This window comes from Podarcis cretensis (assembly GCF_951804945.1).
Source record: "Podarcis cretensis genome assembly, chromosome: 17".
Taxonomy (NCBI): domain Eukaryota; kingdom Metazoa; phylum Chordata; class Lepidosauria; order Squamata; family Lacertidae; genus Podarcis; species Podarcis cretensis.
The window spans coordinates 23,824,490-23,850,902 of NC_137187.1; the positions used below are offsets into that span (position 1 = coordinate 23,824,490).

General features: G+C 43.0%; 1 protein-coding gene across 2 annotated transcripts in view; it reads left to right on the top strand.

Annotated features, from left to right (window-relative positions):
• The window catches only part of SVEP1 (sushi, von Willebrand factor type A, EGF and pentraxin domain containing 1), a 134,382-nt gene that overhangs the window by 38,330 nt on the left and 69,639 nt on the right, over positions 1-26,413 (top strand). For both annotated transcript variants that reach the window (XR_013834308.1, XM_079959037.1), the window contains exons 4-16: positions 177-335; positions 3,590-3,769; positions 9,381-9,560; positions 12,076-12,273; positions 13,711-13,829; positions 15,445-15,574; positions 16,986-17,093; positions 19,371-19,502; positions 20,609-20,803; positions 22,786-22,907; positions 23,507-23,615; positions 24,637-24,828; positions 25,113-25,346. Coding sequence is in view for 1 of the 2 variants with exons in the window: in XM_079959037.1 (XP_079815163.1) it covers positions 177-335; positions 3,590-3,769; positions 9,381-9,560; positions 12,076-12,273; positions 13,711-13,829; positions 15,445-15,574; positions 16,986-17,093; positions 19,371-19,502; positions 20,609-20,803; positions 22,786-22,907; positions 23,507-23,615; positions 24,637-24,828; positions 25,113-25,346 (2,058 nt within the window). In the remaining variant the exon portion in view is untranslated. The remainder of the gene's footprint in view (positions 1-176; positions 336-3,589; positions 3,770-9,380; positions 9,561-12,075; positions 12,274-13,710; positions 13,830-15,444; positions 15,575-16,985; positions 17,094-19,370; positions 19,503-20,608; positions 20,804-22,785; positions 22,908-23,506; positions 23,616-24,636; positions 24,829-25,112; positions 25,347-26,413) is intronic.

A 26,413-nucleotide genomic window follows, 5' to 3' on the forward strand; every position in this document is an offset into this window, starting at 1 on the left:
CTTTGGATACACCGTTGATGGAATCTTTCGAGGAGCTGGAGATGGCACTTATAAGTGGTCCATGTTTCACAAGCGTACAGTACCTGTGGATGAAGGAGCAGGGGACTACAGCTTTGCAATATACTTTTGCAACTTGATCCTGACTTGGATTTTATTGCCCTTACTTTGCTTTTTAGCCTGTCCACCAGGGACCTACAAGCCTGAAGGTTCACCAGGTGGAATAAGCACCTGCATCTCATGTCCTGATGAGAATCACACCTCTCCACCAGGAAGTACCTCTGTCGAGGACTGCAGGTGCAAGGAAGGGTATCGCTCTTCGGGCCAAACTTGTGAAGGTAAGCTGTTCACCCATCCTCAAAAGAGAGAGAGAGATCCCCAAAATATTAACACCATGATCGATAATTCTTTAAGATAGTGGTGAAGATTGTTTGTTTTTCGATTTTCTTATGAAGGTTTCCTTTCCAAACTGATTTATCTGACAAGGATCCCCTTTGTATCTCCATAAAACCCATGTGCATTAGGAGAAGATTTGTGCTTGGACGCACTCACGGTTCATGTCAAGTGATGAAGAAAAGGACACCTGGATTGGATTGGATTTATCTTTATTACGGCCATTGGCCCGTCACACGACAGTTTCCCATACCAACATAATATACTTAAACCTCCAGATTTAAAACCGCCAAAGCTTACAAAAGACAAACAGGAACCAAAGCAAAACAAAAACAAAGACCACCATCATACATTACAATAAATTTGTAACCTAAACATCACCCTCTGCTCATAAATTAATCAAGGATATCAATGGTGATATCACCTAATTACATCCTAAAACATAGATCATGGTTTAAAGGGATTATCCGAGCCACACAGGAGTCCGTTTCTCTTCTTTAGGGATAGGACGCTGATCAAGAATCTGGCAACCATGAGTGATCTTAGGGGGTCATCATCAATTAGTAGATATCTCAGTTTGGTTTCAATCGTATCATCGGCAATTCCCTTTAGATATTGAACAAGAAACTTGCTCCTGGCCGGTAAGTGAAAAGCACAGTCAAGAATTATGTGATGCAACGATTCCGGTGCCCCACAATTACAATCACATAAGAGCGATATCTGTCCATTGGAGAATCCATTGGACACCTGGATAGGACACATGCCTTGAATAGGAAAGCTGCTTGGATTGTTATGACTGCATAAATGACCTTTTAAAAAAAAATTTAAATTTTCCAACATACATTTATAGTATCCAATCTAAATTTATCACATATTTTCTCTTTTAGACTTCCTTCAACCTCTCTGACAATCATCCATTATTCAAATTTTAAAATACGCATTTCCTAATTTTATATTGCATTTTATAAACCTTCACACACTTAGTTTTCATCAATACAATAGTCCTCTATCTTTTACAGAACTTCTTGAAATCCCACTAACGTTATTTGCTCATCACATACACATTTCAGATAGTCTGAAAATTTTCCCCAGTCTTCAATGAACTTTTGATCTCGTATATATCTGATCTTTCCTGTTAGTTTGTCCAGTTCAGCATACTCCATCAGTTTCATTCTCCATTCTTCGAGCCTCGGCAGTTGTTCCTGTTTCCATTTTTGGGCCAATAATATTCTCGCTGCTGTTACTGCATATTGGAAAAGTTTACAGTCCATTCTATTTATTTCATTTCCTACTATTCCTAGAAGAAAAGCCTCTGGTTTGCATAAATGACCTTTTGGCTCATTCATGAGATTTGTTGTAGAATGGTGGTGGTGCAAATTCATCGGGACAATGTTTTCTTTTCTATTTTTAAACCAGAGGTTTGGAGTGCGTTGTCAGCAATATGCTGACATCTTTACTTCTCCTTTAGCTCTCCAGGTGAGGCAGTGGAAGTGCTGGACCTTTGCCTTGTCTCTTTAATGGACTGGATGAGAGCCAACAAATTGAAGCTCAATCCAGATAAGACTGAAGCACTGTTAGTGGGTGGTTCCTTGAACCGGACGGCAGGGAGGTTGCCTGCTCTTGATAGGGTTATGCTCTGAAGGAGTAGGAATGCAACTTGGGGGTACTCCTGTATCCTTTGCTGTCACTTGAGCTTCCATCAACTTCAGCTGGTGGGCCAGCTGTGCCCTTTATTAGGACAGGGACATCCTAACTACTGTTGTCTATGCTTTGATAACCTGTAGGTTAGATTACTGCAGTGCATTATATGTGAGGCTGCCCCTGAAGACGGCTTGGAAAATTCAGAGAGCCAGGGTGGTGTAGTGGTTAAGAGCGGTAGTCTCATAATCTGGCGAACCGGGTTCGCATCTCCGCTTCTCCACATTCAGCTGCTGGGTGACCTTGGGCTGGTCACGCTTCTCTGAAGTCTCTCAGCCTCACTCACCTCACAGAGTGTTTGTTGTGGGGGAGGAAGGGAAAGGAGATTGTTAGCTGCTTTGAGACTCCTTAGGGTAGTGATAAAGCAGGATATCAAATCCAAACTCCTCCTCTTCTTCTTCTTCTTCTTCTTCTTCAGCTAGTACAGAATTCAGAGACCAGGTTTCTCACCAAGGCTAGATGGACTGAGCACATCACACCAATCCTGGCACAACTGTACTGGCTGCCAGTTAGTTTCTGGGCCCAATTCAAAGTGCTGATTTTGACCTAGAAAGCCATATGCACCTACACGGACTCTGAGATCATCCTCGGAGGCCCTTCTTCATGTCCACAAGAGGTCCAGAGTGTGGCAACATGAGAACAGGGCCTTCTCTGCAGAGGCTCCCCATTTGTGGCATGTTCTTCCCAGGGAGGTTCGCCTGGCGCCTTCATTATACACCTTTAGGCAAAAGCCAAAAACATTCCTTTTCAACCAGGCCTTTGGCTGATCTGATTTACATCCGATGCCCTTTTAAATGTGTTGTGGAAGAGGGGATTATTGGTTTGTTTCTGTTCTTATTTGTATTGTGTACTTTGAGGATTTTTTATATTTTAATATTATGTTGCAAACCGCCGTGAGATCTACGGGTATAGAGCAGTATCCAAATTTAATAAATAAATAAATCCTGCTTAGGAATCGCATGAAACGATGACAATTAAAGCTGTAATCCTATACATGTTTACCTGGGTGAAGCCCTGTGGAGCACAGTGGGGCTTACTTCTGAATAGACATGTATAGGACTGTGCTGTAAGGGATGCGGGTGGGGCTGTGGTCTAAACCAATGAGCCTCTTGGGCTTACCGATCAGAAGGTCGGCGGTTCAAATCCCCGCAACGGGGTGAGCTCCCGTTGCTCTGTCCCAGCTCCTGTCAACCTAGCAGTTTGAAAGCACGTCAGTGCAAGTAGATAAATAGGTACCACTCTGGCAGGAAGGTAAACGGCATTTCTGTGTGCTCTGGTTTCCGTCACGGTATCCTGTTGCACCAGCAGCAGTTTAGTCCTGCTGGTCACATGACCTGGAAAGCCATCTGTGGACAAATGCCGGCTCCCTTGGCCTGAAGGTGAGATGAGAGCCGCAACCCCATAGTCACCTTTGACTGGATTTAACCGCCCAGAGGTCCTTTACCTTTTACCTTTAGGTTTGTGCTGTAACCAGTTTGTAATTATTATTTGCTCCAATTAGTGGTTCACTGCCCTGAACTTCACCCTCCTGAAAACGGCTATTTTATCCAGAACACCTGCAACAATTATTTCAATGCTGCATGTGGAATCCGATGTAAAACAGGATTTGACCTTGTAGGAAGCAGCATACGACTTTGTCAGCCCAATGGCCTTTGGTCTGGTTCAGAAACAACATGCAGAGGTAAGAAGCCTTGACTTTCGAAAAAGAATTTTTGCCTTTCTCTTGTTGGCTTGGTTTCGTTGTTATTCTCTGCCAATCTTCCATGATATGTGTCCCGGGCAAGGCAGTCAGGCAATGGGCAGGGTACAAATAATAAACTATATTATTATTATTATTATTATTATTATTATTATTATTATTATTTATACCGTATTGTTCGCCCTATAGGACGCACCTTTTCCCCTCCAAAAATGAAGGGGAAATGTGTGTGTGTCCTGTGGGGCGAATTCAGGCTTTCGCTGAAGCCTGGAGAGCGAGAGGACCCCTCTGCGCACCGACCCCTCTCGCTCTCCAGGCTTCGCGCACCTCTCAGCAAGCAGCGGGAGCCAGCGATGGGCTCCTGCTGCTTGCGGAGAGTTGCCTGCACGCTGAAGCCTGCGCGCGCTGAGCTCAGTGCGTCCAGGCTTCGCGGACCTCTCAGCACGCAGCGGGAACCAGCGCTGGGCTCCCACGGCTTGCAGAGAGCTGCCTGTTTGGGGGCTGGGGTCAGGGGAAGCTCGGGCCTGGCGGGGAAATAATTTCCCCCCCTTTATTTCCCCCCCAAAAAGCTAGGTGCGCCTTATGGGACGGTGCATCCTATAGGGCGAAAAATACGGTAATAATAATAATAATAATAATAATAATATATATTTTTAGTAGAAAATGAAAAGTATTGTTTTAATTGCCAAGAAACTTACCAATAGCAATCAGTTCTGGTTTTTTTCAATTTTGCATATGCTTCCACTAGGCCTGCCACCAACATTTGACTGGAATGCAGAGCTAGCTCCAAATATTACTTAGCAAATCCTGCCAGTTTTACTGACAGCAGAACGGTTATGTAGAATTGAAAGGGCGGTATTCAATGAAAATTTACTCAGAATAGAAATTAATATACCTGAAGGAGCATCTTCACCCCCATCCCTCAGCCCGGACACTGAGGTCCAGCTCCGAAGGCCTTTTGGCAGTTCCCTCACTGCGAGAAGCCAAGTTACAGGGAATCAGGCAGAGGGCCTTCTTGGTAGTGGTGCCCGTCCTGTGGAACACCCTCCCTTCGGATGTCAAGAAAATAAACAACTATCTGACTTTTAGAAGACATCTGAAGGAAACCCTGTACGGGGAAGTGTTTAATGTTTGATGTCTTACCGGGTTTTTAATATTCTGTTGGGAACTGCCCGGAAGAAGAAAATTTAGGTTCCTTCATTTCTGTGTGTCTGCTCTGAGTAAGATTTAGTTGCATACTATCCACAGAAGGTTTTTTTTTTTTATGTTACTGTCACACTCATTCTTTGAGATGTTTCCCAAATGCCAAACTATTTTCTTTGATTCAATCTGTAAATGCTATGAAAATCATGTTGCATTGTGTCCCCCAAGCAAATATGGATGTACAGCAATATCCAGAACCTGCATGTAAGAATCATGTAATAACAGAAAATAGGAACCAGCCAATGCTTAGCTGACTGATCTGTTAAGGCAGCTGTTGCTTTTCATTTCCATGTGTACTACCTGATGGCTGAAGCTCATGTTTTCTTCTTAATCACTTGAGGGGCTGGTTATTTGGCTATTTGTGCAGGGTTTCCCAAACTTGGGTCTCTATCTGGTTTTTTTAGACTACAGTTCCCATCATCCCTGACCATGGGTCCTGCTAGCTAGGGTTGATGGGAGTTGTAGTCCAAAAACAGCTGGAGACCCACGTTTGAGAAACTGTGGTTTAGGGGGAAGTCAATTGGTAAGGATTTCACACTTAATTTTTATTATTATTATTTTTTTAGGGAAGTATTGGCTTTGGGTAGCAAATGGAGCCTTGTACTATTATCTTCATTTTCTGTTAGTTTTCTTTGAATGTCTGAAAGATAACTTTTGATTAATTTTGGTTCGGTTCCCTTCAAAGGCACATGGCTCTTAGGCAAGCGATGCTCAACTTAAGCATGTGCTCTGAGTACTATCCTCCATTCATATACTGATAAGACATGTGGTAAGCAAAGGAGTGATCAAAGGAGCAGTTTCATGAGCCATCACGTTAATCCCAACACAAACCACCCTCCCAGCTTTTTATCACATGCATTTGAAAGGACAGCAGAAGGATGCTAATTCTGTCGTAGGCTATGTTAACTTGTGGCATTAAACAGTCATCCTTTTGCTGTGCTTGCTTGCTTAGCGAAAATATGTCACTTGTGTGACAAGCAGTGCTTAGACATATTAGCACATGAGTAAATTACACAGCAATAGCGTAAAAGTAAAGAGCAGGAAAGAGCAATTACGGTGAAGTTCGGTATTGATTGACGTTTTACACCCGATCTTTTCTTGTGATCACAGGAGTTTTGTGGCAAAGCAACAATTTCAAGCGGATTTTGAAAAGTCACCTTGTAAAAAAAATGCTCACAAGGTGCATTGATTCAGGGGCACTTTTTCAAAATAATAATATTTGCCTTTCATGCAGAAATGCTACCTAAATCTGTCAGTTTTACTTTGTTTGTGCACTGAATTTGCAGCAATGTCAGGGGAAGTCCTAGTTTCACAGTGGCCTGGTTTAATGTCAGTGTCTGAGAGCACAGGTCTCCAGAGTGGAGCTCACAGTTGTTTTGCTTCTCTTCCCAGTCATTTTGCTGCTTTGGTGCGCAGAAATAAGCTTATAGTAACTCTCGTGTCCAAACAGTGGCTCATGGTTTTGCTTTCTTCTGACGAACCATGAGCTGTAACCAGGTTGCTGTGGTTTAAGGCTTGCAGTTTCGCAGCTACACCTGGCGCAGTTTCGCAGCTACACCAGAAGTCCAGGTTTGGATGACAGGCTAATCCAAGTGCCTGATGGAGTAGCAGAAATGGGGTGAGCGAGGTAGCTACAATCTCCTCTCCCACAGCTTCATGGTTTGGCCTAGAATGAAATGTGAATGCAAAATTAGACTCCTGGCCATGTGCTCATGCATGCACATTTAAGTGCCTATGTGTTTGGAGAGAAGGAAGGAAGGAGCAGGAATACTGAAGGGTGTGCCTGAATTAGATCTCATTCCATTTCTGCATTCATGAGGGCTGAGATAAGCTGTTTGTTCTGATTTTGGCTGTGCTGCGTTGATCTGTAGGAAAACCTCAAATGCTAGCACTGCAAGTAATTAAAATAAACTTTAAAAAAATCCAGTGTAGCTATAGTAAACGAACTGGGAACAAAGTCCCCTTACAGACAAGGACTCCTGTATAAAGAACATGGAAAAGATGGCAGCAGAGTTTCTCCCACTTAATCTCCATCCCACTTGTGTTCTGGTAAGGAGATCCTTTTCTGTGCGGTGAGACAGAATATTCCAAGAACTAATTCGGCAAAGTGTGAGATTAATCGGGATTCGCAGCATCCTCAGATATTTGGCATCTAATCTTAATAACAATAGATGAAATTGCCACAGACTCTTGGCTTTCCGGCTGGAGAAGAAACAACAGGCAAGAGATAATACTTAACATCCAACAGATTACAAAAGTCTGTGCCTGGGTATTGTTTCACAGGGTTTATAAAGGCATTAAAATTGCCCTGGGAGATGTTGGAGGCGGGAAGAATCTCATGATGAGCCTTAATTCTTCCACAGATATTTTTTTTTTATCCTTGGCACCAAAGCTCTAAAGAATCCTAGATGCTTTTCCTCTTTCTTATGAAGAGGTTATCCAGAAATAAGCAAGCCTGCCAAATTAAACATAGCTGCAATAAAAAATTGCATAACGCGCTTCCAGGGGCCAAGCTTCTTAAAATATATTTAATCCCTTTTTAAAAACCTTTTTTTTTTTTAGTATGCAGTTTCATCGGGGGGGGGGGTTCAAGTTGGAGAAAGATAGCATTCTAGAACTGAACAACTTGACATTCCCAGTGCACAGATGTTAGATGGATGTTTGGTTTGCCACTTCATATTCTATTCTGTTCCTCAATTGTTTAAAAGGTCTGCTAGCAAATCTTCCTGTAGTATTCTCCCTGAATGAGGGAAGCTGTTGCTGCCGCTGCTGTTGGGACCACGTCTTGTCGCTGGCAGATACGCAACAGTATTTTTGTACAGCTGACTTAACATGACTGATACCTCAGAGGATATTATCTGCTAATTACCTGTCAAAAAGGTGTATATTTCTCTGGATAAATTCATTTCTGTGCTTGTGCTAGTCTCAGTTCCTATTTGATGATCGCTTTAATGAAACAAATAAATAAAGGATGCCAAACAGTCTAGAAAAAGAGGTGCCGGAACTCACCATGAACACCTCCCTCTTTCTCTTTAGAATGGCAAGGGCACCCATCTGAGAGGTGCTGGAACTGAGTTCTAATGGGGCAATGCCAAATATTCCTAGCTGTGTAATTTTATAAAAGGAATTTCCTCAAGAGGATCTGTTCAGACATTACTTGGCCCCAGGGATCAGTGATGGCGGGTGGCGCTGTGGGTTAAACCACAGAGCCTAGGGCTTGTCAATCAGAAGGTCGGCGGTTCGAATCCCCGCAATGGGGTGAGCTCCCATTGCTCGGTCCCTGCTCCTGCCGACCTAGCAGTTCAAAAGCACATCAAAGCGCAAGTAGATAAATACTTCCGGCGGGAAGGTAAACGGCATTTCCATGCGCTGCTCTGGTTTGCCAGAAGCGGCTTAGTCATGCTGGTCCCATGACCCGGAAGCTGTATGCCAGCTACCCTTGGCCAGTGCTCTGCTTGGCAGGGGGTTGGACTCGATGGCCCTTGTGGTCTCTTCCAACTCTATGATTCTATGATTCTAAAGCTAGATGAGTGCCGCAACCCCAGAGTCAGCCATGACTGGACCTAATGATCAGGGGTCCCTTTACCTTTACCTTTACCTTTACCTTTAGCCCCTTTCACCCCCTGAAGCAAAACAGGAATGTGCCACTTCATGCCCCCCCCCATTCTGCTGCCCCCAGAACACACAAACCCTTACCAAACTTTGCAAGAGAAGGGGTGTTCTGCTAAGCGTTTGGGGCTCGCCTTTCCTGCTCTAGGGCCAGGAAGACAAGCAGCAATGCAGCATACTGGAACACCTCTCCTTTCCCCAAAATCCAGCGAAAGGCAGGTGTTAACCAGGTGTCCTATGGGGTGGCCAGGACACCATCTCTTGTATTCTTTCCACTGCCCTGCGGTGGGTGCTTTGTTCTACCTCATCTCTGGGCTGGTTCTGCTAGAGATTCTGGCCGGGATGAGGTAGGAAACAGGTTCTGAATGCTCCAGACGGCTCATGTAAATGACCCAAGATTACAAGCCAATTGGACTTATAAGAAAGTTGCCTCTGTCCTCAGTCAAGCCCCAAGACTTGTTTGCTGAGGCATCTCAAGGAAATATTATTCGGTTTAGCTACCTGCATTTGCAATTTGTGACAACCCTGGATGCCTATTTGATGGGCCAGGTATCTAGATATTGTTGTATATGCATTTTCTGATCTTTAAAATGCACAGAATTCAACAGCCCAAACCTGAACACACTTTTCAGCATCTTGGCCCCTTCTGTTGCCAGTGGTTTCATTGCCAGAGAGTGCAATAATGATTACCGAGAAAAAGATGGAAAGTTGTGTGCATGTCTTACTCAACTGCTTCCCAGTAACAGTGTTAATATACTTGACTTTGTTTTAACCTCTGCAGTTCGCACATGCCCCAAACTCTTTGCCCCTCAAAATGGGCACATTAACTGCTCGCTAAGTGGGATCTCGTATAAGACAGTGTGCTTGATGACTTGCGATGAGGGGTACGAATTGGAAGGTAGCTCCAAACTCACCTGTCAAAGCAACTCGCAGTGGGATGGCAAGGAGCCTAAGTGTGTGGGTATGTTTTCATTCTGCTACTGTCCCTTTGGAACACAACTCAAAACCAGGGTTTGTTACTTTAAGCAACAAAATGCTGATGACAAAACTAAAACTTCCAGCAATTGCAACAGCTACCAAAACTTCTTTCAAAGGAAAGCAAAACATAAATGCATACGTATATTTTTGGAGGCACGCTCCATTGTCTCTCAAGAGGCGGGTGCCAGCAATGAAGTTCGTTCAGTTTTTATACACTGTATCATGTAACTTGTTACACTGCTTTCATTTGCTGTCTCCAACAACCATTTTCTAAAAAGAAACATGGCCAAAATTGTGGAAACCTTTTGGAAAAAGTGTATTTCCAAGGTTTGATGGCTCATAACATCTGAGTGGCTCTCTAAACACTCATGCTCACTTGTTGTTGTTGTTTAGTTGTTTAGTCGTGTCCAACTCTTCGTGATCCCATGAACCAGAGCACGCCAGGCACTCCTGTCTTCCACTGCCTCACGCAGTTCGGTCAGACTCATGTTTGTAGCTTTGAGAACACTGTCCAACCATCTCGTCCTCTGTCATCCCCTTCTCCTTGTGCCCTCCATCTTTCCCAACATCAGGGTCTTTTCCAGGGAGTTTTCTCTTCTCATGAGGTGGCCAAAGTATTGGAGCCTCAGCTTCAGGATCTGTCCTTCCAATGAGCACTCAGGGCTAATTTCCTTAAGAATGGATGCGTTTGATCTTCTTGCAGTCCATGGGACTCTCAAGAGTCTCCTCCAGCATCATAATTCAAAAGCATCAATTCTTCGGCCTTCTTTATGGTCCAGCTCTCACTTCCATACATCACTACTGGGAAAACCATAGCTTTAACTATACAGACCTTTGTTGGCAAGGTGATGTCTCTGCTTTTTAAGATGCTGTCTAGGTTTGCCATTGCCTTTCTCCCAAGGAGCAGGCGTCTTTTAATTTCGTGACTGCTGTCACCATCTGCAGTGATCATGCTCACTGGCTACATTCAAATGGCTACATATCACCCTAAGGAAGTTGTGCTTCCTTTTGCTGGTTCTTTGTCTATAACTTTTGATAACAGATAATTGAACAAACTTCGTTGCATTACATTCTTCATTAATTCATCTTCCCACTGTTATATAATTTTATGGTATTACTCCAAAATAAATGTGTTGTTATGAGCCATCAGACCTCAGAAATACACTTTTTTCCAAAAGGTTTCCACAATTTTGGCCGCTAGTGTAGGTGGGCAAGTGTGGGAATGCAGACAGAAACTTGAAAAACATACTGGCTGTTTACACGTTATAAAGGCTAAGGAACTGTAACAAGTTAAAATGAATTATTGAAATTCAAATTAAAAGTTTTGTATACTCTCCAATCAACAAGTTCAGAATTTCACAAGGATTCTACACCCTAGAATTAGTGAAAGTGTGATATGTAATAAATTCAGTCCGTATGTCTAAACTATATTGAGATTTAGTCCTTCGGGCATTTGGCTCACTTTCATTGTTTCCTTAGCACGAAACAAACTGAGCACCATTGATGTGATGTAGGAATAAATACAGGGTCCTGAACAGCGCAGTGCCTTTCATTCCTGCTGTTGTTTCTGGCACAAGCCTGGCATTGCTGAACTTCAGACTTATCTGCTGAACTTGCCAGGTCCCGTGATGTTGTATTCAGGCACTTAGCCACACTTGCAGACACTTTTTTCAACTAATCAGCACATGGGAAGATGTGTCAAAGTGTGTGTGCATTCAGCACAAAGAAACACTTAATGCTGTAAGTTGATACCTGCCTTGCCCCACCTTCCGACCCTAGGAGTCCTCGTAAAGGAGCTGGTCTTGAAGGAATAACTGAGGGGAGAGACTTTGTCAGGCAAGGCCTCCTTCCAGCAGCCTTGCCCCCCCCCCCAGTCTCTTCTTCTCAATTTGTATTGTATTTTCCGCTCTATAAGATGCACCAGACCACAAGACGCCCCTAGTTTTTGGAGGAGGAAAACAAGAAAACAAATATTCTGAATCTCAGAAGCCAGAACAGCAAGAGGGATCGCTCCACAGTGAAAGCAGCAATCCCTCTTGCTGTTCTGGCTTCTGGGATAGCTGCGCAGCCTGCATTCGCTCCATAAGACGCACACACATTTCCCCTTACTTTTTAGGAGGGAGAAAGTGAGTCTTATAGAGCAAAAAATACGGTATTTTATGTACTGTGGCTTGCCATTGTTTAAGTGATTATGGTTTAGAAATTATTTCTTGTAACTGTTGAGTGGGTTTCTGTTTAACTTTTATATGTTGATATTATTATTTAATACTATTCTAATGATGAATGTTACTTTTTTGATGTAGGTTGCTTATTTTATTATCACATTTTTGTAGTGCATCAAATTGTTATAAGATGTACACTTTTTGTTTCTTCAGCTTGTAAACCGCCTTGAGTGTTGTAAAATAGAAAGACGGTATACAAATTAAAAGTGACGATGATGATGGTGATAGAATATCAAATGTGCAATCTGTTTTTGTCCATGTGTTTCCTTTGTCTAGAACTGCATTGCCCCGTCTTCCAAAAACCAAAAGATGTGACAGTCCACCCACCCCTCTGTGGGCTCAAACCATCCAAGCATGGCGCTGTGTGCAGGTTCAGTTGTCCCAGTGGATTCCTTTTGTCTGGGGTTAGAGAAGAACTGCAGTGCTTAACCAGTGGGAGGTGGAGTGGAAATGTGCAGAAGGCATTCTGTAAAGGTATGGATTTTTTAATAATCTTTTTTCTGGAGTTTTACATTGCACATTTGTATTCAAACATTAAGCATCATCATCATCATTTAGGATTCCCTGAATCCTTAGATTCCCCTCCACCGTTAAAAAAATTTCAACTCATTATATATCATCGTCCAGAATGCTTTTGTTATCTTGCATGTCCACCACATATGGTGGAACGTGCCTTCCTTCTCCTTACGTTTCCAACATATATTTGAAGAAGTCCTTTACATCTTTGCTAATTTGGTAGGTGTTAAATACCAATGATAAAAGGGACATGGGTGGTGCTGTGGTCTAAACCACAGAGCCTAGGGCTTGTCAATCAGAGGGTCGGCAGTTCAAATCCCCGCAACGGGGTGAGCTCCTATTGCTCAGTCCTTGCTCCTGCCAACCTAGCAGTTCGAAAGCACGTCAAAGTGCAAGTAGATAAATAGGTACCACTCTGGCAGGAAGGTAAACGGTGTTTCCGTGCACTGCTTTGGTTCACCAGAAGTGGCTTAGTCATGCTAGCCACATGACCCGGAAGCTGTATGCCGGCTCCCTCAGCCAGTAAAGCGAGATGAGCACCACAACCCCAGAGTCGTTCGCAACTGGACCTAAGGGTCAGGGATCCCTTTACCTAAATGCCAACGATACATCATTTTCATATAGTTCTACTTCAACACACAGCATACTGTAAATTTTAAGTCCCCCCCTCCATAACTTTTCCCAAGATGAAAACTGGATATTGTAAAGGTATGGGTTTTGATGAATTTTTCATCTTGTTAAAAATAGAAGGCTTGGGGGGACAGATGGGCATTTGAGCCCTGGTGCCCCAGGTCCTAGTCCAATGTGCTAAATACTACACCACATTTTTTTGATGCTCAGCAGCTGACTGCCTCTGCGCAGAATCTGGCTCCTTGCTCGTTTGTTATTTTCTGTCTTGAAAATCTAAGATTCAAGTCCTGTAACCGTTTCTGTGGATTATTATTTTTTTAAATCTGTTGATTACATTGACAATAGCATTTGATAACTAAACTTTGACATTGGTGGGCTCTTATAAACAGATATCAATTAAGTTTTGTCAGGAGTGTGTTCCAAAAGTAAATGCATGCAAAATGAAGGGTTGCTGTAACCCTTCTGAATTTTATTGCTATTGTAAATTAGTGATTGATTACTTAACAAAGAGTAAAGGAAGATTTTAACTCCTCTATCGAGGGAGCAGGGGAATAAAGTGTACATACTGTTTCATTAAAATCAAATGTTTGGAATGGAAATCAGTAACCTCTGTTCAGGTCCATAACTGTGGAATGTGGGTAGTTTTTCAAATCAACACATAAAGGATCTAAATTTCATGTGGATGCAGTTGTTTTAGACAGCAAGGAATTGTACAATTGAAATACACCATTCTTCTTGGAATACTCATGTTCTTTTCTGGTACAGACATTGAACCACCCAAAATTAGCTGCCCTGGTGACATTGAAACTTCTACTCTTGAACACCAGAACTCTGCAAATATTAGCTGGCAGGTTCCAGAGGCAAGCGACAATTCTAGAGATGAGGTAAGGAAAAGCCAAGGCTTTTTGGTTTGACATAAACTCTTTTGTAGGGCCAAGTAATTTGTCATGAATTAATGAGATTATGGGGGCGTGAAGTGCCTTAAACCCTTAAATCCACTGTAAAAGTGCAAAATAGTGTTAACTGGCCTAGACGCTTTCAGGGTCTAGCACATGTGCTCATGCTTCACCTCCCCAACGGTGTGAGTGACAGTCTGATGGCATGTCCTGGGTAGTGAGAGCCAGCTGTCCCGGGGAAAACTTTAGAGCAGCATTTCTGAAACTCTGGGTCTCCAGCTGTTGTGGGACTATGTTGTAAGAGAGTCAGGGTCAGAGAGGGGAATAAAGGAAAATGACCCTACTAATATCAGAATTATATCATTCTACCAAAAAGCCCCACAAGAATAATAAACTGTGCCATGAAGAATGCATCGTTGGGAATATGTCATTTTGCTGTGTCTTTTCATGTATCGTTGAATGTGATTTAATGTGCCTTTTGCTATGTCTGTATCACTGAAATGAGTCTGAATATATTCTTGCTGAGGTGCCCTCGTTCTCCACAAAGTGTATCTCTTTTAAAATGTATTTTCCTTACAAAATGTATTTGTGAATGTATCTTTACTGAAATGTTGTATTATGCTGTACTTTTCTGAATGTATCCAAAATGTCATTTTGAAGAATGTAACAATCAAAGTATTTCAAAATGTAATTTGTATCCAAAAGGCTGCCAAAAACACTCTCCACCACACTGCCATCTACTGAGTCTGCAAATAATGCCACAAATACACACAAATACCTGCTCAAAATAAAGTAGTTTTATTTTCCAATAAGTATGCAAACATCAGACTCTCACACCCATATTTATTACAACTACAATTCCCATCATCCCTGACCACTGGTCCTGCTAGCTGGGAATGATGGGAGTTGTAGTCCAAAAACAGCTAGAGACCCAAGTTTGGGAAACACAGCTTTAGAGGGGGGGAAACTACTAGATGGTTCAACTAGTCTGTTGCCTTTATGACCATTTTGTACATCAAGAGCATTACGGACACACACCACTTTCTCCTCTGGCTTTGTTGAGCTGATTATTAATTGACTAACTCCTTTTAGCGGGCTACTTAACCAGTACATCAACAGAGGAAGGGTACTGATTAGAGAACATCTGAATATGTTCAATTTTATTGAGGTGGAGGGGGGATTTCTACATTGTCTATGAATTCTGCACAAGAAAATAACCGTAGGGATTTGCTTCACCATTCTACAAAGGTTTTCTTTTCCCTGTGTGCAGCAGAGTCGCACGCAGGCTTCATGAATCAGTGCATAACAGCAGATCTTGTCTTCTTATCTATGCACAGCAAAATCTTAGCCACATGCGTGAAGGAGTTGAATAAAGAGCAGTTGGGATCAAGGCTCAAGCTTCACACAGCATTGCCTTTTTTTTACAGACAGTAGCTGCGCAGTTTGCAGACTCCAGTGGAAGTCTAGTGTGGGAAGTCTAGTCATTCCACATCTGCCCCTAGGCTGCTTCGGGCCCCGCAGCTCTAAGAAACCCATGCCCTCCTCTCTCCTGATAGAATATTTGAAGTCCCAGGCACCACTAAAAAGTTTGTTCCCACCACAGGTGTCGATTCAGGTGACTCCTGCTTTTATTCCACCTTACCTTTTCCCAATTGGAGAAGTTGATATCACCTATACGGCAGTGGACAGAACTGGGAACCAGGCAAGCTGCACTTTCAGCATCAAAGTTATTGGTGAGTGCTATAGAAAAATTACACACATTTCGGTGTATATAGTACGTTTCCGAGCACAATTCAAAGGGTTGGTGCTGACCTTTAAAGCTCTAGATGGCCTTGGTCCACTATACCTGAAGGAGCGTATCCACCCCCATCATTCTGCCTGGACACTGAGGTCCAGCGCCAAGGGCCTTCTGGTAGTTCCCTCGCTGCGAGAAGGCAATAAGCGTATAGACAAAACTTTAAGATAAGCTATCTCAGAGAGATGACCTAGAGTCACCCATGGAACCGAGTTTGGGGATTTTCTTAACAAACTAGTTTGTGTCGGGGGATGGTCTGCGCCTACAGATCTGTACACAGAATCTGGCGATCATCCGGGTCGTCTTATGATCTTTGCCTAACAGGAAAAGGTCAAATTTTTGCAGCGAGCCTCACCAGCAGGGGATCCATGTGCCTCTTAATAAAAGGGACATCTAAAGAACAAGTGCTCTGGGCTTCCTATCTCCCCCAATGAACAGGCGCAAAGTCTCTGAGCATATGGGACTTTTTAAAAGGACCCTTCCAGGACCGGCGAGGGCAGAACTGAGCTTCTGGCAAGCACTCTTTAGATCTTGTGTGGAGTGAGAAAATGTGTTCCGTCTCTCCAGTGCTGGGCTTGCATGCCCAGCCTTCCCTTTAACGAAGGAGCTCAGAGCAGCTTGGTAATACCACTGGAAAGCAAGCGTTTCTCCTCTGATGTAGGGCATCCCCCTCCTCTTCACCGGGCCTCATTGGCCTGATGTAAGGAGTTCTTGTGGCTCAGTTTGTAAGATTTTGTGCATAAGGCCTTGTGAGATTGCAGCGAGAAATAGGTGTGGATGCGGTCTCATGGCTCCGTTGAGAGCCCCAGTCGTTTGATATGGAAAAGGAATCTGGAAGTGGTCTGTTTGCTTATGTTTGCAGAGAAAGCCCAATACTCCATTGCTATTAAAGCCCTCTTCTGATTCTTATCAGGCAAATAGTCTTATTAAACACACATGTCTGAAGTTGAAAGCTCGCATCAGTGAACTTCTGCCCCCCATTAATTTTGTGCAGCTTCTTGCCAGTAGAAAAACCCAGCCATGGTCTGCTCAGTATCTGGCAGAGGAAAGCCAGTGGGGAACAGCTAAACGTCTACTTTAATGGAGTTTCAGTGACAGCTCTTCAAATGCATTTATTGTGGCCTTAAACATGATGTATCCATGCTGCATTTATTGATACAAAGTTATTTATGTTTCCTCTTCTAATGACTCATGTCATTAGAAGACATGAGTCATTAGAATGACTCAAAGGGAGCTCTTATCTTAAACTTGCATGGCATCTCTGGGCTTGACTTGACGTTCTCGTTTTTTTTTTCTTTCTTTCTGCTCCCTTGTGATCAAATTTCCTTTTCTGCCTTTAAATTATTTAGACAACGAACCCCCAGTAATTGATAAGTGCAGATCCCCACCACCAATTCAGGGGGCTGAGAAGGAGTACAGAGTAACATGGGATGAGCCACAGTTTTCAGATAACTCAGGTAAGCTACTATGATTTCAGGAAGGGTGGGGAGGGAGATCTCTATAAAAATAAATGCCCCAAATAAATCATTTTGGAGACTTGTTTACATTTGGATGAGATTTGGTCATTGGAGGATCTTTCTAAATAAAATAATATCATGGCAAACATGAAGAAATGTAATATCTCAAGATAAGGCTTTTAATATGTAGTACTAATTGATAGGGGATGCGGGTGGTGCTGTGGGTTAAACCACAGAGCCTAGGACTTGCCAATCAGAAGGTCGGCAGTTCGAATCCCCGCGACGGGGTGAGCTCCCGTTGCTCAGTCCCTACTCCTGCCAACCTAGCAGTTTGAAAGCACACCAGTGCAAGTAGATAAATAGGTACCGCTCCAGCGGGAAGGTAGACGGCATTTCCGTGCGTTGCTCTGGTTTCGGTGTTCTGTTGTGCCAGAAGCGGCTTAGTCATGCTGGCCACATGACCCGGAAAAACTGTCTGCGGTCAAATGCTGGCTCCCCCAGCCTGTAAAAGGAGATGAGCGACGCTACCCCAGAGTCATCTGCAACTGGACTTAACTATCAGGGGGTCCTTTACCTTTACTTTTTTACTAATTGATAGAGAATGAATGCTGCCTTTATGTCATTTACTCTTGATGCTTGCTAGCATGAGAATGGAAAATCTGGCATAATGGCTTGAATGCTAACTACCGTATTTTTTGCTCCATAAGGCGCACTTTTCCCCTCCTAAAAAGTAAGGGGAAATGCGTGTGCGTCTTATGGAGCGAATGCAGGGGGGAGGCAGGCAGGAAAAGCCCCCAAAAGCCGCACACAAGCTCCGCGCAGCTCTTGTGGGCTTTTCCTCAGGAGGGAGAAGGGACTGACGTGGCCAGTCAGTGCTTTCTCCCTCCTTGTAGAAAAGCCTGCAGGAGCCGCGCACTCCTTAAAGGGTGCACGGCTCCTGTGGGCTTTTGCAGGAGGTGGGGGTATTGCCATAGCCACGCGCAGCCTCTCCCAGCTGGAGAGGTTGTGCACGGCTATGGCAGAAGCCAAGACAGCGAACGGGATGCATCCTGCTCGCTGTCGTTGCTTCTTTGCTCTTTGGGGCTGGGGGGACGGGACTCGGGCTTCCCTGGCAGCCCCGAGAAGCTCGCGGAGCAGCGGGAAGGCTGCGTGCCTTTCCGCTGCTCCCTGACCTGCTCTTTGGGCCTGGCGGCGGGCTTCCCCCCCCGCCAGCCCCAAAGAGCAGGTGAAAGGAACCCGAAGCCTGCGGAGTGCAGCGGGAACTACCGCTGCGCTCCGGAGGCTTTGGGTTGCCTTCACTGAAGCCTGGAGAGCTGAAGTCTCACCAGGCTTCCAAGGTAGCCGCCTGAAGGCAAATGACCGCACCTTGAACAGCACCTTGTTTTAGAGGGGGAGAACAAGGGAAAAAAATTCTCCCCCTCTCAGCGCAGCGCCTCCTGCCGCTTCGCTGAAGGGGTGCTGGGCAGAGAGGGGGAGATTTTTTTTTTCTTGTTCTCCCCCTTTAAAACAAGGTGCGTCCTATGGTCGGGTGCATCCTATAGAGCGAAAAATACAGTAGATCTCACTGGAGGGAGCAACTCTGGGGCAGAGTCCTGTTTGTGGGACATTCCCACCCTCTGAAGATGTTGGGAGGGAGCTTTCCAAAATGCTTTTCCAAAATCTGCTCCAGAGGCTGAGGGACCCTCCAGAGCAACATCAGAGGTGGTGCAGGGGGCTGTAGACAAAAACATTCCTCTTTACCCAGGCCTATGGCTATTAAATAATCTATGGCCTATGAAAGTATGGGGGAGTGGACTGTTATTATGATGACTATTTTATTATTAGGCTATCTGTCAGCATGCTTTTTATTATGTTTTTATCATTGATGTTCTCTTGTGTGTTTTTAATATTTTACACCACCCTGGGATATTTCAATAAAGGATGTTATGTAAATAATTAAAATAAAATTTTATCCACATAAAATAATATGCGAAACAATTTCTACCACTCTTCCTGACAGTGCTTATAGTCATATTCCCACAATCCTACGCTGTTCTTACGAACAAAATTAATTAGAGACTTGATTATACCACCTTAAGCATTTGAAGAACGTTCCCTCCAAAAATATTTTCCAACGTTTCATAGGACTCATTGGGATTTAGTAAAATCCGGTGGCATCGGGCTTCAAGCATTTAAAGCCCAGAACAATGACTTTGCACTCAGGCTGGTAGGACTACGGTTTGTAGGCAGAAATAATAGACTGATGTCTTCTTCTTTTTTCCCCTCTGGCTTTTCTAGGTGTGGTCTTAACAATAACGAAAAGCCACTCATCTGGAGATCTTTTTCCCAAAGGAGAGACAGTGGTTCAGTATACTGCCAGTGACTCCTCAGGAAATAACAGGACCTGTGAGCTCCACATAGTCATCAGAAGTAGGTTTTGTTGGTGCTTACATTTAAAATGGCTTGCACAGTTTATGGGTATTTCCTGAAATTAATGGACTATGCAGAATTAGATAAATTAACAGGAAGGATTTGAAACCTGTGGGATCAGAGATTCTTAGAAGATTCGACTAAATGTATGAATTATTTGAAAAGTAATTGTAATTAACAGATTACGCTAGTAGGATTGCAAGAAGTTCTGTAAGGAGGACTATTTGAAATATTGCAAGAAAGACTATGAAGAGAATTGTTAGTTAATGACAATTAAGAGTAATAGAGAAATTAAGAAAGGCTGAATAAGTGATAAAGAACGAAAAATCACCAGAGGTTGTTGACGGAAGTCTAAAATATTGTATAAGATAAGAAGTTATGTTAAATGATTGTTGGAAATGATATGTTTAAAAAAACGTGTGTGTGTGTGTGCACAGTTTATGGGTATTTCCAAAAATTCTCCTCCTCTGAATTTCTATTTTGTACTTAAGAGTTCCACGTTTTCCATTAAATCTGTTGTTGTTGCTTTAATTTCTGGCTTATATACAGAGCACAGTCTGCCGTAATTTTAAGCTCCTTTGGTTAATTTGTGTTTTCTCTCCCCGATGAACAAAATAGCGATCTTGATGCCACCATACGTACAGCTATGTCAACATTTTTGTGTGGGGTGATTTGCCAATGTGCAGGCGTGCTTGTGCACATCGGTAAAACACTGCAGAAAAAGACTCTTGCTGCAATCATACACACGGTCGCATCAAGATTCCTTTGCTGCTGTGTTTAGAAATGGACATGGGTGCTATACAAGGGAAAGTAGAAAGATGCAAATGAACTCTTAGGTTGTGGGAAATTTCACATGAACTCTTAGGTTGTGGGAAATTTCACATGCTCCAGTTCCAGAACTGATTTTAGAAATTCTCCCAGGAGGAGAATTCAGGAGGAGTGGAACTGAGAAGAAGATTGCGGAGCAATCAAAGTACAGAACTTTGGGGTGGGGTCTGTACCACAGGCTCAGTATCCAGAATAAAGGTGATTTGCATTTTTTAATGCCAAGAGGAATTAAAATAGAGCCTTCCTCTATTGTTTTCTCTTTTTTTTTCCTTCCCCAGGCTCTCCTTGTGAAATCCCCTTTACTCCAGTAAACGGGGATTTTATATGCACAGAAGATAAGACAGGAGTTAATTGCACATTACGCTGCATGGCTGGATATGACTTCACATCAGGTTCCAATGAAAATTACTATTGTGCCTACAAAGATGGTATCTGGAATCCACCGTATTCTACAGAATGGCCTGACTGTTCTCGTAAGGTTTATTATGTATTTTGATTTCCAAGGACCTAGTGCATTCTTTGTGTAGGTGATACAGGAACTGGGAACTGGGCATTATATGAAAAGAAACCTAGGCTTCATTCTGAAGTCCTGGTTCTAATAAAAAACCTACAAGCAACCACAGCTAGGATTGAGGTACTAACAGCTGAGGAATTGCTGGAATTATTTCTGTTTCCACAACGAAAAAGATGGTGCTGTGTTATTTAACAGAGATTCAGGGGCTGTTCCAGACCCCTGGGAGAGTTCTTATCTTCCCTTTCCTGCTAACCTCTTCAGTGACACACACAGGGGATGAACTGGATTAGACGTCTAGCTATTAAGCAAATACTGAAATGTCAGCAAAATACTTTCCTTCTTAATTGCTAAAATATGACTCCTAATTCAAAGCACGGTTATTTGGAATGTTGGGTTTTTTTTATTATTATTATAACAAATACATTTAGCCGCTTACTTCCTCCCAGGAAGCATGCTTAGGATCACAGGCAGTGTCATGCTAGCCTGGTTTGCAAGTCATGGTAAGCCAGATTTTGGTTTACCATGAGTGTGTGAACATGCTGGCTCCCAGTGGAGACCCCATAACCAGCTTTTCTCCTCCCAGTCTTTTTAGGTCAGGGTTTGGCTTAGCATGCTATCCAGACATGGATTGTAGTTAAAGTCTCTTCTCCTTAACCTTGGCTCACAACGGTAAGGAAGAGGCCTTACCCAAGAGTTGGATGACATGCTAAGTCAAACCATGGATGCTACTCCTAAACAGCCCAAGAAGGAACAAAGTGATTTCCTTCTCAGGAGCCAACCATGTTTGGACTAAGTCATGGTTTAGCTTAGTGTGTCATGTGAACATGCCAAAATATGTGATTGGAATGCAATCGTACCTTGAATGGAATCCGTTCCAGAAGTCCGTTTGACTTCTAAAACATTCAGAAACCAAAGCATGGCTTCTGATTGGCTGCAGGAAGCTCCTGCAGCCCATCGGAAGCCTTGCGAGATGTTCGGCTTCTGAAAATTGTTCAGAAAACCGGAACATTCACTTCCAGGTTTCAATCGTTCGGGAGCCAATTTGTTCGGGAGCCAAGGCGTTTGAGATCCAAGGTACGGCTGTAATTCTTACATACTTGCTGATAGTAGTCAGATACAAGTTATTCATTACAACTAGTTTCTTCACTTATTTAATAAGTACTTATTTAAAGTAAACTTTTCTCATGTTATGGGAGAGGGCCTTCTTGGTGGTGGCTGCTTCCAGCCTCCGACCTCCCTCCCTGGAGAAACTAGACGGGCCCCCAACATTTTGACCTTCCATTGGCAGGTGAAGACGTTATTGTTCCAACAGGCTTTTAACTGAGCCTAGGACTTGCCGATCGGAAGGTTGGCGGTTCGAATCCCCGCAACGGGGTGAGCTCCCGTTGCTCGGTCCCTGTTCCTGCCCACCTAGCAGTTCGAAAGCACGTCAAAGTGCAAGTAGATAAATAGGTACCGCTCCGGCGGGAAGGTAAACGGCGTTTCCGTGCGCTGCTCTGGTTTGCCAGAAGCGGCTTAGTCATGCTGGCCACATGACCCGAAAGCTGTACGCCGGCTCCCTCGGCCAATAAAGCAAGATGAGCATCGCAACCCCAGAGTTGGCCACGACTGGACCTAATGGTCAGGGGTCCCTTTACCTTTACCTTTAATGAAAGGGCTAGTGTTGTGCTGTTTACATTTTAATTATTTGTATGTTTTAAACAGGTTTTATATGTGCATGTAGTTTTAATGTTTATTTGTTTTTTAATGTCTCTCCCCACACACTTTTAGCAATTCTTGGTTTTATCTGTAAGCCACCATTGGGGGGAAAGTGGGGGTATAAATAAATATAATCATCTTAACTGACTTATCATTTTAAAAAAATCTCTTTTGTACAGTGCTTGGAAGCAGTGTATGAATCGTTTAAATAAACGAAGAATCCTCCCGTACCTTTTTTTTCAGTGAATCGCTTGGCAAACCATGGTTTCAAATCCTTTGAGATGCTGTACAAAGCAACGCGATGTGATGACAGCAACCTTCTTAAAAATTTCGGGGACGCTTTTCAAAGCGCGCTTGGTAAAATGGTGGGTTAGTAATGCACCATCTCTTTAAAAGTAATTATTATCATTTCATGAATTGAATTGCTTGCCCTCAAAATGTTGAGCACACAATATGTACAGCAGAGCGACAATATTTAATTTCAGGAGTAAATTTTCTATAGCTCAAAATATTGTCTAATAATTGCAATACTTTGTACCGTTTGAATAAGATGCATTTATATTCCTAAACCAAGCCTGTTTCCTACCTTTTGGTTTATGAAAGCTATTGGCTGATGGAACAGTTATTTCTTATTTGGAAAATAATATTTAAATTGGGTAATGGCTGGGAAGTTAAAGCTTTGTATCTAAAGAAGTACTGTACATTAAATTAAGAGGTAGATTTTAGCATTGCACTGTTATGCGTTGTTCTGTCCATGCAAAGCACTACAGTTTGCCAGATGGAATGTGCTATTCTGGGGGGTTCTCTCAATTCCCCCAGAGGCAATTTTGGGGACACTGGGGGAGGAGAGGGGGAATGCCCCCTTGGCAAGTAGAAGTCCTTACACAGGACTTTGACTTACAGAAATAATCAGGCAGTTTCCTGCCCAGTGTTTTCACTGTTACTCTTAAATCTTGGCTCATAGATTCCATCGTTTTGCAATGATGTCGATGACATTGACTGCAGACTGGAGGATCTGCCACAGAAACATTGCTTAGAATATAATTATGACTATGAAAATGGCTTTGCAATTGGTAAGTGAATTATTTTGCTGCTCACTAGCTCTAAACCTCCTAGATAGCCTAAATAAGAAGGGAACATTCAGCAGTCCTGAAGATGTACTGATCCATCTAGCAATTCTCGATTTTGGTCTAACTATCAAATCATTGCATACACATGTTTGAGCCCTGGACAAAGAAAAGTGAGATTGGGTTTGGGGGGGGGTGCTGTTTGCAGATAGGATTCAGAGTAGAGAACTTTTCCTTCATTCTATATTCCCATTTTCCTTCTTGTTTTGAAAGAACAATTATGGCGCTCTGTGAAATTCATTTCAGTATAATGTGCAGCAAGCATTGCCTAATATATATATATATATATATATATATATATATATATATATACATACACACACACATATACCCCACCCATCTGGCTGGGTTTCCCCAGCCGCTCTGGGTGGCACCCAACAAAATATTAAAAATACAATAAAGCATCAAATATTAAAAACTTCCCTAAACAGGGCTGCCTTGAGGTGTCTTCTAAAACTCAGATACAGTGGTACCTCAGTTTACGAACTTAATCTGTTCTGGAAGTCCGTTCTTAAACCAAAGCCATTCTTAAACCAAAGTGTGCTTTCCCTAATGAAGCCTCCTGCCTCTGGTGCCCTTCCACCGTTTGGTTTCCGTTTGTAGACCGAAGTAAAGTTTGCTAACCGGAACATCTACTTCTGGTTTTGTGGAGTTTATATACCGAATAGTTCATTAACAGGGCTGTTCTTAAACTGAGGTACCACTGTAGTTGTTTATTTCCTTAACATCTGATGGGAGGGTGTTCCACACGGCGGGCGCCACTACCAAGAAGGCCCTCTGCCTGGTTCCCTACCTCTGTGGGATACATGTTCTGAAGTCAAGTCAGATTTCTACATGCAGTGAGGTCTTTTCATTTTCTTCTTTCAATGATTTAGTAGTGCTTCATTCGTGTGTGTGTGTTGGCATCCTTGGGAGTTGTTGCTCTATTATCATTGTGATATTTCCTCTTCATACTAATGACTGCCAGGTCCCGGTGGCTGGGGTGGAGCAAATCGGCTAGATTATTCGTACGATGATTTCCTCGAGGCAGTTCCTGAAGAAGAGAAACCTAACCCACTATCTGGTTCGGTGAATGTGGCACACTCCCGGGTCAAAAGGCACAAAAAAATGAATGTGCCTACATCAGACCACAAAATAAAGTTGGTTTTTAATATAACTGGTAAGGAAAACCCTCTTTTTAATTATTGTATAAAATATTGTTTATCGGGTGTAATATTTCATACTGTGCCTGGTATAAAAACAAGAGATTTTCGACTGAGTTTTATGAGTTGCTTTTCCTTTTGCCGTGATATTCAGGAGCGGTGTCTAACAATCTGTATATTTGCATTATTATTATTATTTATACTCTCCTGCTCTGACTTATGGTGTTGCGGGAGTCAACATTTTCAAGCCTTTGTGTCCATGTGTGAGGTTTGTTTGTTTTTGTTTTCTCCCTAATCCCAGCTAGTGTACCATTGCCTGATGAACGAAATGATACACTGGAATCGGAGAACCAACAGCGCCTTCTAAAAACGCTAGAGACTATCACAAACAGGCTGAAAAGAACTCTCAGTAAGGATCCAATGTATTCTTTTCAGTTTTCTTCTGAACTGCTCGTAGCGGACGCCAACTCGCTAGAAGCTGAAAAGGCCTTCCTGTTTTGCAGGCCAGGCTCTGTCCTAAGAGGCCGGATGTGTGGTAAGCAAAATTCAGCTTTTTCTTGTCTTTAGTTGCAGTAAATAAAAGAAAGGTTACTGCTTTCGAAGGAGAACTGAGAAAGCATGATAGAATCTTAACAGGTGGCAAAGTTTTCAATAACGCTGTTCCATTCCCAATTTCCACTATAAAAGAAAAAATGTGAAAGAGGCAAATTTTCTTAATTATTTGGATATATCTGGATATTTCAGTGCTATGCCCTATGTACCATTTCATTGTACAGCAGTGCTGCTTGTGTGATTGCAAACATTATATTACAACAAATGAAGTCTTCTTTCAAGTTCAAACCTTAATGACCTTGCAACTGTTTCAATTCCGCAGTTTATGATCTCATCTCTTCTAGCACGCACCCATATATTAGTCCAAATTAAACTATAATTAACAGGAGAACCTCTGCTTCTTCATGGCGGCATTGGGGGGCTATCGGCAGGTAAAGTGCTTTTTCACTCAGTGCCTCCCTGCCTCCCACATTCTATGCTGGAGCGAGAGCCAGGTACCGAGACAAACTGTGAGTGGAGCCCATTCCCCCCTGTTTCTGGGGGGGCGCCTTGCAAGGATAATTATCCTCAATCATAATTCACAAGCACAATTCAAAGTGTTGGTGCTGACTTTTAAAGCCCTAAACAGCCTCAGCCCAGAATACCTGAAGGAGCATCTCCACCCCCATCGTTCAGTCAAGGTCCAGCTCTGAGGTCCTTCTGGCGATTCCCTCACTTCAAGAAGTGAGGTTGCAGGGAACCAGGCAGAGGGCCTTCTCAGTGGCGACGCCCACCTTGTGGAACGCCCTCCCATCAGATGTCAAGGAAATAAACAACTATCCAACTTTTAGAAGACATCTGAAGGCAGCCCTGTTTAGGGAAGTTTTTAATGTTTGAAATTTTATTCTGTTTTTAATGTTCTGTTGAAGGCTGCCCAGAGTAGCTGGGGAAACCCAGCCAGATGGGCGGGGTAGAAATAACAAATTATTATAATATTATTATTATCAATCATCCTTGTTTTTTCTTTGCCAACAATGTCCCATTCTCGTGGGAGCTGCTTCCATTTTAAGG